The sequence below is a fragment of the Juglans microcarpa x Juglans regia genome, chromosome 1D (genome assembly GCF_004785595.1).
Source record: "Juglans microcarpa x Juglans regia isolate MS1-56 chromosome 1D, Jm3101_v1.0, whole genome shotgun sequence".
NCBI lineage: Eukaryota > Viridiplantae > Streptophyta > Magnoliopsida > Fagales > Juglandaceae > Juglans > Juglans microcarpa x Juglans regia.
In genome coordinates, this window is record NC_054594.1 from 32092017 (window position 1) to 32107806 (window position 15790).

Consider the following 15790-nt stretch of genomic DNA (forward strand, 5'->3'; position numbering starts at 1 on the left):
TCATCATTTTATCATATTGTTTATGCTTCGTGAATACCCCATATATAATTATTATCGATATTGCAGTTATACCAAGGAATTGACAAATATCTTACTCGGTATATTGACAACATGTGTTAATTAATGGGTAACTTTGAGATCTCCATTTTGACATGGGGACTACTCAAGTTTGACATTTTAGCATTCCTTGTGTCCACGAGCATTGTGTACATAATTTGGTACAAAGATCTAGTATTTTGTCTCCTCTCTCTCTCTCTCTCTAACTGAGGGGTTGCAAGTTTGCAACCTCACTCGACAGCAATATATAACCGAAGCTCTACACCTACCAAGTAATTTAAACTTTCCACCAACCCGTAAATTTCCTTCTTGTAACTCTCGGTTAGGCTTCCATAGTTTCGTGACAATAGCAACAACAATATTTCAAGTGATAATTATATATATATATATATATATATATATATATATATATATATCACAATCTTTTAAATTTGGTGTATGCTAGGAAACATGGCAAAATCTGGTGTTAAAAGATAATGCATGTTAGCATCCTTCTTGTGTACTATGGAAAGAAAAGGAAATGATGTATCTATCGAGGATTTTCATCGAAAAAAACTGCAGATGAGATGAATTGAGATTAAAGTTACATTTAGATATTGAGTTGTGCTCAGCTGAATTGTTCTTTATAAATAATAGTGAGTTGAGTAGTGAATAACATTATGTGGAATCTATCTAAACTGAATTTAAAGTGCGTTTAAATGTTAATATGAGTTTAATATTTTTTATAGAAAATTGAAAAAGGTTGTGGGTCTCACGTATAAAGAAGTTTTAAGTTGAAAAATATTGTGAGTTCTACGTGTAAGAATGTTTTGAGTTGTGATGAGTTTAATAATTTGAGAGTTGAGTATTTGGATGTTAGATTTAGCTTAAAATTAGATTGAACTCAGATGAACTCAATTGAGTTAAGTAACCAAATGAAACCTAAAAGTTAAAAAGTAAATATTATTATAATATATTTTTTAATATTATTTTTGTTTTGAGATTTGAAAAAATTGAATTATTTATTTTATTTTGGGTGATTTGAAAAAGTTATAATGATGAGATTGAAGATTTTCAAAGTTTTTAAAGTTTAAAGTTTTATTTGTTTGGGTAGTGAGAATACTTGAGAAGTGTTGAGAATGTTTGTGAATAGTAGTGAAAAAGTAATGAAAAAATAATAATAAAATATTAAAAAGTAGGTGAAAAATAATAATAAAGTAAAAAATAGTAGTGAGAGTGGTACTCTTACTTGCCAAACACACCCTTAATCTTGAAAGCTAACCAGCTTAGATTTTCTTTTTTTTTGCTTACTTAATAGTTAATGAAGTTTTTTTTAATGAGTTTATATTTTTTTTTAAATGCTTGAAGAGTTTAAAATGTGTTAAAATAAAAGGAAAATGATAGGATTACACTTTTATTATTTTTTTTATATTTGATTTTTTTTAATTTTTAATTTTATTTAATGGATAAGGAAGTGACTATTAGTAAAATTATATATATTTTAAATTTTTTTTTAATGATTAAGGATATTAATAAAATTCTTAAAAAAAATATAAAAAAATAAATATATTATAAGTAGTAAATAAATAATAAAAAAATAATAATACTATCAGTATCCTAAAAGAAATATTTACGCGTTCGGTGCTGAGCACCCACTCGGTGGCTGTAGCATGATACTGAAAGAAATGTATGATTGTCCTTGCAATACAGAACCGTCGGGCAGTGTTCCATTATTTTGGAAGCTAGGGCGATTCCACAAAGAAAGTCACGGCCGTCTGCAACTCTGCAGATTGAACGTTTTGGAGGTGCCTACAGCTTAGCGATTACACAAGCAGAAGCCAGACCATTGATTGTTCTCTCGCATAATTTTCAGAGCCACAGAAAACAAGCGGTCGTGAGTGGTCAGAAATGGCATGGGTGTCACGTGCTGCGTGTTTCTCCACGGCCGAACATCCTCAGTAACTACTGCCATCTCTCCGGCTTGGATTCCAGAATCCAAAGCGAATCTTTATCGCTGAATAATTAAGACTGTATTTAGATATTGAATTAAGATTAATTAAATTTAATTTTTTATAAATAATAATGAATTAAGTAATATAAAATTATGAGAGATTATTTAAATTGAATTTAAAATGTGTTTGAATGTTAAAATAAATTTAATATTTTTTATGAGAAGTTAAAAAAAGTTATGAGTCTCATGTATAAAGATGTATTAAATTGAAAAAGGTTGTAGGTCTCATGTGTAAGAAGATTTTGAATTGATATGAGTTTAATAATTTGATAGTTGAGTGTTTGGATGTTAGATTCAGTTTAAAATTAGACTGAGCTGAGCTCAGTTGAGTTTTGTAACCAAACGCAATTCTTTTGTATAATAAAATGAGATAAAATGAGTTGAATAATATATTATTTTTTTAATATTATTATTATTTTGAGATTTAAAAATATTAAATTATTTATTATATTTTGTATAAAAAATTAAAAAAATTATAATAATAAAATGAGTGATATAATTTTTGTATCCGTGCGAATCCTAAGGCTTCGTTTGGAAAGTAAACCCATCTCAATACATTATTATAACTTTTTCAAATTTCAATACAAAATATAATAAACAATTCAACTTTTTTAAATCATAAAATAATAATAATAATGAAAAATAATATTCTAATAATATTTTATCATCTCAACTCAACTCAACTTAAATCAATTTAATAAAATGCACACTAAATCTTATAGTACCAAAAATAGCATGTTATAGCTGGTGATAAAAAAGACACTGCAAATTCGACAATAAGTTTTCTATTTCTCGCTAATAGTAGACTTGTACGTAGACGTTTCTCACCAGCGTGCGGTTTTAACTTTGAGCCTTGCTGGCTTAGGGTATTGGTATTAGTTTTATTAAAGTTATTTTTAAAATTTGATAAAAAATATATAATTTTTATAAATTTAATATTTTTCTAATCATAACTTCATATTGAATTAGTTATTGAATTTATCAAAATAATAATATAATATTATTTTTTTAATAAAAATATTTTTTTTTCATATTTTATAATTATATTAATCATATGTTAATTAATAATTTAATTTGATTTTTACATTATTATTACAATATGGTTGGGGATTAAACGTGAATAAAAAAGATTTTTAGATATTAAAAGTGAATAAAAAATAGATTTAATGAGTGAATAATAGTTCTTCGAATTTGAAGAAACCTATCCATTTACTATAACTCAAAGTTTCACACTTATATCTTTGATAATCTAATATAGTCCTATTTTAATAAAATTCATCAAATTTTACATTTGACTAAGTTTTTGATGAAGCCAATACCAATGCTCTTACTTAAAGGGAAATAATGGGATACACAAATATTTTACACGGCAATTTTTACAAGGTAAGTGCTATCGAAAAGATAATAAGGCTTCGTTTGGAATTTAAAATCATCTCAACTTATCATTACAATTTTTTTAAATTTCAACACAAAATATAATAAATAATTCAAATTTTTCAAATTTTAAAATAATAATAATATTAAAAAATAATATTCTAACAATATTTTATCATCTCAACTTAACTCAGTTTAACATCTCAATGTGACTTAAGTCTATGAAATCATTTGACTTAATGCAATGCTTTATAATAAAAGTTATTTTATAATCTAAAATATCTCATGTTATATTAGTTATTTCATATTTATCTTTGTAATTATAAGTAAACAAGTGTGAGCTTTTATGTTTTAATTTTTTTATAGTTGAAAATGTAATATACTATTATTTTAATTGAGTGGTGCTAAATGCATGGGTGCCCTTTTATGAACTATGCATGAGTTGATTTGACAGTGCCATATATTATTGCTATTTTGGTTTCCATAATGGTTAATCAATATTTATAAGTCAAGAGACTCAATACAGACGTTGCATGCCACCTCAATATATTCATGATATGTGTTGACATGGCAAGACACGTGTCATGCCACATCATCATTAATTGCTAATATTAATAGTCAGAATTTGTCATTATTTTATGGAACAATGCTACAGTTATAAAATAATTACACAAAAAATAATTTTATAAAATGACGTGACTTTATGAGATTTATCAAATCTATTTTATAATAAAAATAATTTTATAATTTAACAAATTATATCAAACAACATTAATTTATAAAATTACTTTTCTATATTTATTTTGTAGTTAGAATATTTTTCTTGTTTAGACCTACGGTGTCACGTAGTACTACCATGCTGCCCATACACATAGCATTTTTAAAGACATTTAATAATTAAAGTGTGGGATAGAGTTTTCCAAGTATGCGATATTCATTTTCCTATCCATAATTTGAGTTATTAGTACGATTATTTTTTGTACTTGAAATTTTCAAAACACAGTATATTAATCTGTCTGATAAATCAATTATAAAAACAATAAATAAATTGAATATATACTACATCAACAATATTACAGTTAAAATTACACATTTTGTCGAGGACGCACCCGAAAATTACGAAGAACCACGAGGGTATATTAGTCTTTGAAGTCTAGTTTGAAATATCCGTTTAATTCTCTTTGAAGGTAACATTATATAACCATACCATTGTAATTTTTACGCATTTTGTCGTTGACAAGTAATCTTTTATATGAACAAGGCGCAGCAGACTCTCGCGTGGAGCCTCGACCATTTATCACACACGCAGAGGAAAGAGACATTTGATCCTTTCCCGTACGATTGAATTAGGGTTTTGCTTTGTCATTGCGCTTCGGATCCGATCGCAAACCAGAAGTTCATCCATTTCAAACTACAGATCTTGATCGCGTAAATCATTGTCTTGTCGCAACCCGGTACGCGTGATTATGCGTTCGAAATAATCGTCGTTTTAATCATTTCGGTATAAATTTCGGGAATTGGAGTGGATATTTTTCCTTTTGAAATCGGATTTAATTGGATTGCAGATTCCGTGGATTCGATTCCTCGTTCTCGCGTCATCATTTTCATGTTATACTTTGAATTCGATTTTTCCCCTCCTTGTGAGTACCGTTCGTTCGGATCACCTGCTTCAAGAGTTTCTTCTTTCCTTTTTTTTTTTTTGACCTTTCGTTGGATTTGAAGTTTTGATGATGTTATTTTGACCTTATGATTTTTATTTTCTTTAATTTTGAACTTGATGGATAATGTTTCGTGTGAAGCGTTGTCTAATAGATCTTGAAAATTGGCTCCTCAAAGACGATCCCAGCGCCACATGGGTGGCCAGATGCAGCAGAACAATGCTGCGGCCACGACTGCGCTATACGATCAAGCCGGTGGCGGGCCTCTTCACAATGCAGGCCCCGCAAATGACGCTGGCGATGCGGTCATGGCACGGTGGCTCCAGTCCGCTGGGTTGCAGCATCTGGCCTCTCCCTTGGCCTCCACCAGTATCGATCACCGCCTCCTCCCCAATCTTCTTATGCAGGTAATCATATGGACTGCTTTTCAAACTCATTCTCCGAGTAATATTAACAATTAGCCTATTGGTCTTTTCACCGATTAGCGGATATGCAATCTTGGTTCGTTGAAGTTTGGTATGCCTTTGTTTGTGTGGTAGTGTGTCTGCACGAAGTTTGTCCAAAACATTTCTGTAGGTTTATACGGTTTAAGAAGTACATTGTTATCTGTGTGGTCATTTCAATTATCCATTTCTTTGGTACTAGGGTTTATTGTTTTGCGAACTTAATGTTATTCTTGTTTGAATTAATAAATTTATTACCAATACATTCTGGCCCAATTGACACTTGTTCCTCCTCCCATAAGAAGAGGTTGATGGATAAGCTATTGGGCTCAAGAACTGATGCGTGTGCATGTTTTCCATGAGAATATGATTGCAATTTTGTAGGACTATTATATTTCTAACTATGTATGTTTGGATTTTTCTGTTAGCGCAGAATAGTTTAATACTGCTCATCCCTTCAGTGTTACGTTTTGTCCTTTAATAATTGTTTACATGCGGTATTGGTAGTTGAAATGCTGTTAAAGAGTTGGTTCTTCTATGCACTTGAATCTGAGTAAAATTGGAGACTTTTTTTTTTCCTCAATATATGTAATAGAAAAATTTGGGACTTGACAAGAAAGTATGTGATATTATCAAAGGGTTATGGAGCGCAGTCAGCTGAAGAGAAGCAGAGACTTTTTAAGTTGATGAGAAACCTCAAATTTAGTGGGGAGTCTGCCTCTGAGCTGTACACACCGGCTGGAGGGGTTGCCACTTCGGATGGGTTTTATTCTCCGGAGTTCAGGGGTGATTTTGGAGCTGGGCTCTTGGATCTTCATGCTATGGATGATACAGAGCTTCTGTCGGAGGTATGATTCTGTATAAGGTATCCTGTCCTACAGTGCAGGGAACTTCTAGTTCTAAATCAGTAGCTTATGTAAAGTTCATTATGGAAAAATAAGATGATTCTTATTAAGAAAAAGTAAAAAAGTTCAGGGCATAATGTACTTTGGAAGATTATTCTGTTAAAGGACTATGATTGAAAACCACGGAATGGCTATATCTCATATTGGTTATGGTTTACTAACGGGAGGAGCATTTAGACAATATATAGGGGTTTAGGCATTTTGGCTTCATTATAAGTCCTATTTATATTTCATTGTGTAGACCTGCAATTAGGATGCGTTACTCTGCCATTTTTGGCCTGGAACTATCTTTTTTAACTTCAATCTAAAGTATAGGAAATATAGGGTGTCAATTGTGCTGGAAGAAGAGCATTTCATGATTTTTGTTACCGTAGGGGAAAGGCTATGCGTTTCATTGGTTTCTGAATTGCCATGTAAAGAAGAATGATGTGCTCTCCCCCCCCTTCTAATTATTGAAATCTCTTCACCCGTTGTATTTTCTATATCAATTTTTAATGTGTAATTATCTTTCCCTTTTTTGTTAAATAAATTGGATACTCCTTTACCTGTGGATTATCATCTGGTCCCATAAGAAGGTTTGGATGATTTCATAAGTGCTGAGAGTACCTCCATACACACATGTTCCTTTCTAATAGATCATCATTTTGTTTCCACTCTCAGCATGTTATTCCAGAACCATTTGAGCCCTCGCCCTTTATGCCTGGTGGTACCAAAGCATTTGATGATGAATCTAATGTGACGGCGGGTGGACAGCAAGGAGGGCAACCAAATGTAGATGCATCACTTCCATTACCTACGAATGAAAAAGAGAACACAAAGGAGAATAACGTGGCTAAAATTAAAGTCGTGGTATGTTGGTTTAATTGACAGCAGGGTGCTGCTATATATGTCTGCCTGGGTCATGTAGTACATCCTAAATATAGTTTGTTCGTTAGATGTTGTTTCTTTTTATTTGATACAATATATAAAATTAGATATTTCATGTCCACATCTGCTCATGTCATATCCATTATGTGACAAGACTCATTTTTAGATGCCGACAATCATTCTTTGACTGCCTTTATAATATTATTGATCTCTGTAGAAAATTCTTTTCACCAATGTTTTTCTTTATCTTTTTTTTTTTTTTTCGATGTCGGGGAACCTCTCGAAGGCTGGGCCCTTCGGACCCACCCCTGCAGAGTAAACTCCGGTCCCATGCACCAAACCCTCGGAAGTTTCCCTACACAAAATTGGTTAAATCGCTGGCTTTTCACCAGGGGGTGTGGCCCAAAAGATTGTTTGCACCCATGAGGTGTTGAACCTTGGACCTTGAAGGGAGTGATACCCTAAGACCAAGGCTTTCACCACTTGGGCTAACCCCTTGGGGTTTCCTCACGATAACTTATATACGGAGTTGTGCAGAAAGTTGACTGCCCATGTTCATGTTTGCTCACGATATATTATTTAAACTAGGAATCATAAGCCTTAGGATTTAATGATTTTGGCAATTTTTATAAATTGTTGTTTAAGAACTTGCTGTGTTATTTTTATTTAAATCCTAGTTTATCACTTGTTGATATTTGCATCTGCATTTGGGCATATGCAGGTCTCAGTTTTCTTTCCTGTGACTTACACATTGATACACATTGATTTGGCTAATGTTGCTTGTCACTGTATTTTTCTTGACTATCTTTTTTATTTTTTATTTTTTTTTCGAAACAGACTTTCTGCTTCTTGCTTGTGCGACGAGCACATGATGGAATATCCTTTTCCATATCTCTTTTTGCTTCTTCTTTTTAACTCCCGTAATTGTTGAATTCTAATGCATGCATTAGGTACGTAAAAGGCCTTTGAACAAAAAGGAGCTTTCTCGGAAGGAGGATGATATTGTAAGCGTATATGACAATGCTTATTTGACTGTCCATGAGCCCAAACTGAAGGTATCATCCTTTGCCATCACAAAGCACCATATCTTCTAGTTTCCTGCTAAATTTGAGTTTGAAATTGAAATTGAAATGCGCTCTTGATATTGGGCTCTCTCTCTCTCTCTCTCTCTCTCTCTCTCTCTCTTCTCTCTTCTCCAACCGACAGTCTCGTACAAACAAATGTTTTTTTATTAGTAAAATACTAGAGTGGACTCTTTGCAGACTCATACAAACATATGTTGAAAGCCTTTCTTTTGTTATTTTTTTGTTGAAGGTGGACTTGACTGCATATGTGGAGAAGCACGAGTTTTGTTTTGATGCTGTTCTTAATGAGCATGTCACTAATGATGAGGTAATGCTAATTCTAAGCTTTGAAGTTTGCTTCCTGCTGCTGGTCTGGCATTCTCTATTGACATGATGTAGTCTTTCTTTGATGTTTATGGTATTGTTGAGTTCTGGGGTTTATGTTTGAGAATTTTGTTAATAATCTGGACTTTGTTTTTCCTGTATGATTATTAATATTTATCTCAATGCATGACATCTTTACATGGTACTTGCTACAGGTATACAGGGTTACCGTTGAACCAATCATTCCTACCATTTTTGACCGAACAAAGGCTACATGTTTTGCGTATGGCCAGACTGGTATGTTGAGATTCTGATCACCTTGCCATATGACCAACTGTTTTCATCATCAGTTACCTTCTTTAAAGCTTATCCTGTTGAATCATTTAAACTGTTCTAAATGTTGGGAATTTGGATCCGTCCCAAACTGTCTAGGCTATTTAACTTTTCTGGTTGTGGAGATATATCTCAAATGGTATCTTGGAATCTGTAGCATCTGAGGGCTCGTATGGATAGTGAGATGAGATGAGATGAGATGAGATGAGTTGAATAAAATATTGTTAGAATATTATTTTTTAATATTATTATTATTTTGGGATTTGAAAAAGTTGAATTATTTATTATATTTTGTGTGGAAATTTGGAAAAGTTGTAATGATGAGATAAGATGAGATGAGATGAGTTAAAATGATTTCTGTATCCAAACGAGCCCTGAATCAGCTAGTGTTATTTATTGCCTTTTTTTTTTTTTTTTTTTTTTTTTTTTTTTTTGTGGCAAGGGAGGTGTCAAGTTTCTAAACAAAATTGTTTATCACGGGAAGGTATCTTCAGAAAGTAAAATTAAACGTTTTAAAGTTTAAACCAAATTTTACTATAGTCAAATTAAATAAAGATATTTTTGCTGAGGTTATAGATGGAGTGAATGTTTTTGAATTTTTAACAAATATTTCTTGAAACAGTTGGGCATTGATGTATATCAATTTGGGGTCCCCTGTATCCCATTTCTTGTTGAAACAATCAGAGCGCTATCATAGAGGGAAAACTAACAAGTTTCATTTAGATCATGTGTACAGTATGTGTGCAATAGCAATGGTTGAGGCATATATATGAGGTGTCTTTTCTTTTCAAATTTGTATTTGATCATTAACTACTCTCTTCATCCCACATTAGATGCAAATTTATAAATTACATGCATTTAAATAATTCTCTTCCTAAAATGCCCTCTGCTGAGTCAAGAAAAGGGATTTATATTTGAAAAGAGGTGAGCTCAAATTTAAGAGTAATCTGGAAAGTCTATATGACAAATGCTTTCATTTTTGGAACTTTAATTTATTTTCTGGTAGCTTAAAAGAGGAAAGATCAAAACCTATTGTGGATTGGGAGTAGTGGTGGTAGTGTCTTGATTAGATGATTGTTTAAGATTTGGAAAAGAAGTTGTATTGTATGAGTTGGTAAGATGGTTATGCATACTGATGAAAAAAAAGGTGGCAAATGCATTAAATCTTGCCCCATGTTTGGAAGTTTCTTACTTGTCTACAACTTAAGAGTTCATCTTAGATGGAGCTTCATATATAATTATTAACACTACATTTGTCAAAGTACCTATTGACCTCTCTCTAGATAATTTATAATCTCTACTTTTTGCTGAATAAGTTAATTAACTGAAATGTCCTGATTTCAGGTAGTGGCAAGACATTCACAATGCAACCGTTACCTATCAGAGCGTCAGAGGACCTTGTTAGATTGTTACATCAGCCATTCTATCGTAATCAGAGATTTAAATTGTGGCTTAGCTATTTTGAGATATATGGTGGAAAACTCTTTGATCTTCTCAGTGACAGAAAGTTAGTATTTTCATTGTTTTTTTTTTTCATTTGTTATTTTGTTTTTGTTTGGGCTTTACTCTTTATTGGAAAAATTCATGCAGAAAACTTCCTTATGTAGTTCTTGTTTTGATGAATGAACTATTCTTTAGATTTTCCTGTTTTCTTGCAAGAGCTGAAGTTATATCACTTTGTTAATGGCATTGTTTCGTGTGTTTGTAAGTGGAGGAATTAGTTTCTGAGTCTCGACTATTTGGAGTATGTGGAAAATCATGTCGGGAAGCTGTGAAGCATTTGTTACTCTGGTCACCTACAAGCAACATGTGTTGTTGTACTTATACTACTCATTCTCTTTGCGTAAATTTGTATGCTAAGCGTTTGTGGCAAGGGTCAATACTTGGCAACTATGCCACCCAGAGTGTTTGTCAGGATGGTAAACGATTTCCTGAAAGGCCATCCCGAGTTTCTACATTAATACCAATGAATTTTGTATCCATTGGTATTAATGTTGGCTGTGCAGGCATTCACAATTATGAATTTGTCATTGATAAATGACTGTTCATTGTTCTCCATGCATGTGCCATATTAATAATATTACGCATCTTCTATTATGAATTTCTATCTATTTGTATTAATGTTGGCTGTGCTGATGTTCACAATTATGAATATATGTCATTGATAAATGACTGTTCATTCTCCAACAGGAAACTTTTTATGAGGGAAGATGGAAAGCAACAAGTTTGCATTGTTGGACTCCAAGAATTTGAGGTTTCTGATGTACAAATTGTTAAAGAATACATTGAGCGAGGTAATGCTGCAAGAAGTACAGGATCCACTGGTGCCAATGAGGAATCTTCCAGGTCACATGCTATCTTGCAACTTGTTGTTAAGAAGCACAGCGAGGTCAAAGATTCCAAGCGTAACAATGACGGAAATGAGTCTAAATCTGCAAAAGTTGTTGGGAAGATTTCTTTTATTGATCTTGCTGGTAGTGAAAGAGGTGCTGACACCACTGACAATGACCGACAAACAAGGTTTGTCGGTTATATTTGTGCATTTTTATATTTTTCCTTTTTCTACTCTCTCAGAAACTAGGCTGAGATCCAATTCTTTCTGCAGTCTGCATTAATATAATATGTTCTTTGCATCTACCTAATTCTTGCAAGCGCATCCTTGTTATGCCATCTTCATTTTTTCGTTCTCTTGCTAGATGTGATGTACATGTTTAAGAATTATTATATCTATAGCATCCTGCATGACTGGCTAAATTTGTAGGAGCAGTATTTGTTTAGAGATGTTTCTTATGTAATTTCACCGAAAGAACATGTGAAACATGAACAGTGTGTATAAATTCGTTTCAAAACGATTAGTGCATCTTACTGTTTATGCCAGACCTGAAAATGGCATGCTATCATTCACGGCCATTGTGCTGCCTTATTACTTTGCTTGGTTTTTGGATTCAGAACATGGGTATTTTAATTGATACGTGGTAAATAATATTCACAGTGCTAAAAGCTTACGTCATAAGCAGCAACTGAAAATTACCTTGTTTCATTAACTTCATTTTTACTAATGATTGAACTTGATTCATTAAAACCACTTGGAAATGAAAACGGTACTTCTGTTCAGAAATTAAATGTTCCAAATGTTCCTGGAAATTATTGCTCCTTCGTTTATTCAGAATCATTAACCAATTTCTTAAAGTGAGGGCCCAAACATTGGAAAAGTAAATTAGCTATAATAGGAGATTGCATCAATATATTATTTCAGAACTAGCAGCTCATTAGCGGTTTAAAAAAATATAGAAGTTTAGAATTTAGAGTCAAGCACACAAGAATTGGAGTGTCTAATACTACAAACAAATCATATTAGTTACTGGCAGGTCTGAAACAGGTTTTCATTTATCTAGCTTAAGATTTGAACCAGGATCTTATAACCCTATCAACCTTGAAGCTGCTCTTATTAGAGGTGGTTGCAGCCATTCTTGCTGTTAATCTGTCTCTTTTGCATTGGGCCCTGCCATAGCTCAAGCCTTAGAGCTGAATCTGATGGTAATGATCGACCAATCCTGGTCCACTTGAGGTGCTGAATTTTGGTTTGTTGGTCTAGTTTGGAGGGTCAGAGTGAGTTTTTGACTCTTTCACTTAAGTTGAGTTCTTATCTTTTCCCAAGTATCTACCACGAGACTGAACACTAGTCACTTTACTTTGGGTCTGGTGTGGCCTTCACCTTGAAGGCCATTTGTGCATACAGCAACATTAATCGGGTGTATTAAGTTGTTTTGATAGAGTTGCTGTAAACAGAACTTTTCCTTGCTAGACGTTGGTTCTTTTCCTAGCCTGATTTTCCAGCTGCTTTATATGTTGGCGTTAAGATCTTGTTTTATTGCTGTGGAAATTGACCTCATATTTGAATTTCCCGGATTATTTGGTATGTTGCAGGATTGAGGGAGCTGAAATCAACAAGAGTCTTTTGGCTCTCAAGGAGTGCATTCGTGCTCTGGACAACGATCAGATCCATATTCCTTTTCGCGGAAGCAAACTCACAGAAGTGCTTCGTGACTCTTTTGTCGGCAATTCAAGGACTGTTATGATCTCTTGCATTTCTCCAAATGCTGGTTCCTGTGAACATACTCTCAATACTTTGCGATATGCAGACCGGTATGCTTTTTACTATCATGAGCGTCAACAATTTGAAGTTCGTCAGTGTCGGTGATCTGTTATCTTTTGTTTCTGTTTTTTTTACTGAATAATGGATATTCAATGAACAGGGTTAAAAGTCTCTCCAGGAGTGGAAATGCAAGAAAGGATCAGGGTATCAGTTCAGTACCATCGACTAATAAAGACGCTTTGCCACTATCATGTGTGCCAGTTTCTGTTGACTCAGAGGATGTTTGTGACCAGCGGCAAGAGGTGAAAGTAGCAGATATGGGAAGAAGGGTTGTGGAAAAGGAAACTGAGTTTAGTAAACAGCCCTCCGCTGTTTCATCTAGTTACCCCTTGAATGGGCGAGAGGAAAAAGGGGTTGCTTCTGGCTCAATGGACAGAGAGAGGTATGAAATGAAAATTTCCTATGGAGATTCTACCATTGAGAAGACATACTCCTCTTATTCCCAAAACTCAGTAGAGACAGAAGAGAAAGTGCAAAAGGTGTCACCACCTCGCAGAAAAGTTTCTAGGGAAGAAAAGTCGGAGAAGCTGGGGAACTGGCTGAGAAAAGACCGTAACGGACCAGATTTTTCCGCCACAAGCACCAGGCAGCAGAATACAAGCATTTACAGCACAAATAATGTTGGACCCCAACGATATGATCCAGAACTTCTTCCTGATGGAAATATTAATGAAATACTTGAGGTTGGTTATCTGTGTAGCCACTGTTCTTTCATGGCGATCTTTCTATTATATTAGAGGTTTCTTTTTGTTAAGTTAATTTTTGGTAGATAATAATGTGGGGATTGAACCCTGATTCACCCAATAGAAATCAGAGCTGGTGTCATCTTGGCCACGGGTCACTGGCTATATTTAGAGGTTTCGCTTTGCGGCTTGTTTATCTTATGTGCTATTTTGACTGCTGTAGGAAGAAGAAGCCTTGATTGCTGCTCATAGAAAAGAAATTGAAGACACAATGGAGATTGTTCGTGAAGTAAGTGAAAAATTGATCAGCTAAATAGGGTTCTAATTTGGGAGTTCTTTTGGTTTTGATAGGTTTGTTGTTGTTTATTTCATTTTTTGTGTTTTTTAATTCTTAATCCCTTCAGCATATGAATTGCTTCCCCTCTGGGATTTCTGTAGTCTGCTTTGATAGTTTCCTGATGTGATTAGAATCATGACATTGACTTTCTAAATAATCAGAAAAGGAGACATTGTCTCGTTTCAATTTTGTGAGTTCACTCATGGTTCATTATCGCCCACCAAACATAAGTAAATGAAAGCTTTAAAGTTCCAAGCAATCGTAATCAGCTACTAATTTTTTTCATGGTCTTTCAAACTTAATTTGAAACACATGTTTAATGTCTGAAGTGTTCTCTGTGATCTGAAAGGGCATCCCCTATGTTTTCTGGATTCTAGGAAATGAAACTACTGGCAGAAGTGGACCAACCAGGCAGCCTCATCGACAACTACGTGACCCAGTTGAACTTTGTGCTTTCTCGCAAGGCAGCAGGCCTGGTTGGTCTTCAAGCTCGCCTTGCAAGGTTCCAGCACAGATTGAAAGAACAGGAGATACTTAGTCGGAAAAGAGTGCCGCGATAAGGTATCTCTTTGTTTCCTTGCTTTTAAGGATCAAACCATATATCCCTTACATGTGATTTCTCTCTATTAATTTGCAGTGTTTTTTTTTTTTTTAATTGTTGAATGGATTCTTTGATGTATGTGAATCTTTTCTGGCTATCGAGTTACACTTCTAATATATTCACTTTTTTCTTTCCCTCAGTCACAATGCACAAGCTGGGTCTAGGTACATTTAGGAGAAGGATATAAGGTAATGCACAACCGAACTGTACTTGAGGGCTATGGTTCTGTAACTTCCAAACTTTTGGCATGAACAAGGAGGTTCCATGTCTGTTACCAAAAGATTGTAGTGTAGTCAGTTGTGTTTTTTAGATGGGTCTGATGTGATCTTCCCCAGATTTTAAGGGTTTGTGGACCGTTGCTGTTGCTTACAGGTGACTGGATTTGATTCACAAATTATATTCAAGAAAAGGAAAAAAAAAAAAAAAAAAAGGAAAAACAAGGAGGTGAAATGCATGCTCCATCATTTCCTTAAATGTTCTGAAATTATTTTCTCCACCTACGCACCTTGTTCATTAAGCAATTCTGCTTGAAGACTGATCCTGATACAAATGGTTCCTAGTATTGATTCAGAATTATTATTTGATGAAAGTGATGAAAGACTACCTGAACAATAATTCTATGCTACTTATTTTGTTTTATTTTATTTTTGCTAATTGGTTTATACTAGCTCGTTTGAGAATTATATTGCAATCTTACAGATAATTAAGGGAGAGGGTGGGCTTCAAATCGTGGAAGTACTTGGGTAATCTTAAACCAGGCGCATGCTTTCGTTTTGGTTGTTGGCATATAATCAATGCTGCATTTTAATTGTATCCAAGAAAAGTTATTTTTCCCTAAATGTTTCTTTCATAGTCTATTCACAATGAATTAATTACATGACTCGACTGAGTTACTTCGAACAACCCTTCCTTCCCTATCCCAAGTATGAGTTATATTTGAGAACAATTCCATCTCAGTGATCATCATAAGCTGGTATTGTCTCTCATTTCCGTGCAAC

General features: G+C 33.8%; 1 protein-coding gene across 3 annotated transcripts; it reads left to right on the top strand.

Moving 5' to 3' along the window:
• The first annotated feature begins 4640 nt into the window (after positions 1–4640).
• On the top strand, positions 4641–15381 carry LOC121236002 (kinesin-like protein KIN-13A). 3 transcript variants are annotated; one of them, XM_041132485.1, is made up of 15 exons: positions 4641–4875; positions 4987–5058; positions 5221–5486; positions 6161–6370; positions 7088–7276; positions 8245–8349; positions 8609–8686; positions 8898–8979; positions 10360–10522; positions 11206–11535; positions 12943–13161; positions 13272–13854; positions 14078–14143; positions 14569–14757; positions 14925–15381. In XM_041132485.1, exons 3-14 carry the CDS (start codon positions 5274–5276, stop codon positions 14749–14751), a joined length of 2421 nt encoding a protein of 806 aa, XP_040988419.1. In that variant the 5' UTR covers positions 4641–4875; positions 4987–5058; positions 5221–5273; the 3' UTR covers positions 14752–14757; positions 14925–15381. The 3 variants fall into 3 exon arrangements, with proteins under 3 accessions (XP_040988419.1, XP_040988427.1, XP_040988434.1); XM_041132493.1 differs by having other exon boundaries at positions 14569–14752; positions 14933–15381; XM_041132500.1 differs by having other exon boundaries at positions 5234–5486.
• Positions 15382–15790: the final 409 nt, after the last annotated feature.

Bases quoted from the DNA above. Each gene is read 5' to 3' on its own strand.
- LOC121236002 (XM_041132485.1), top strand. From the start codon at position 5,274: ATGGGTGGCCAGATGCAGCAGAACAATGCTGCGGCCACGACTGCGCTA. The intron at 8,687-8,897 runs GTAATGCTAATT...TACTTGCTACAG, and splicing joins AGCATGTCACTAATGATGAG to GTATACAGGGTTACCGTTGA. The intron at 13,162-13,271 runs GTATGCTTTTTA...TTCAATGAACAG, and splicing joins ACTTTGCGATATGCAGACCG to GGTTAAAAGTCTCTCCAGGA.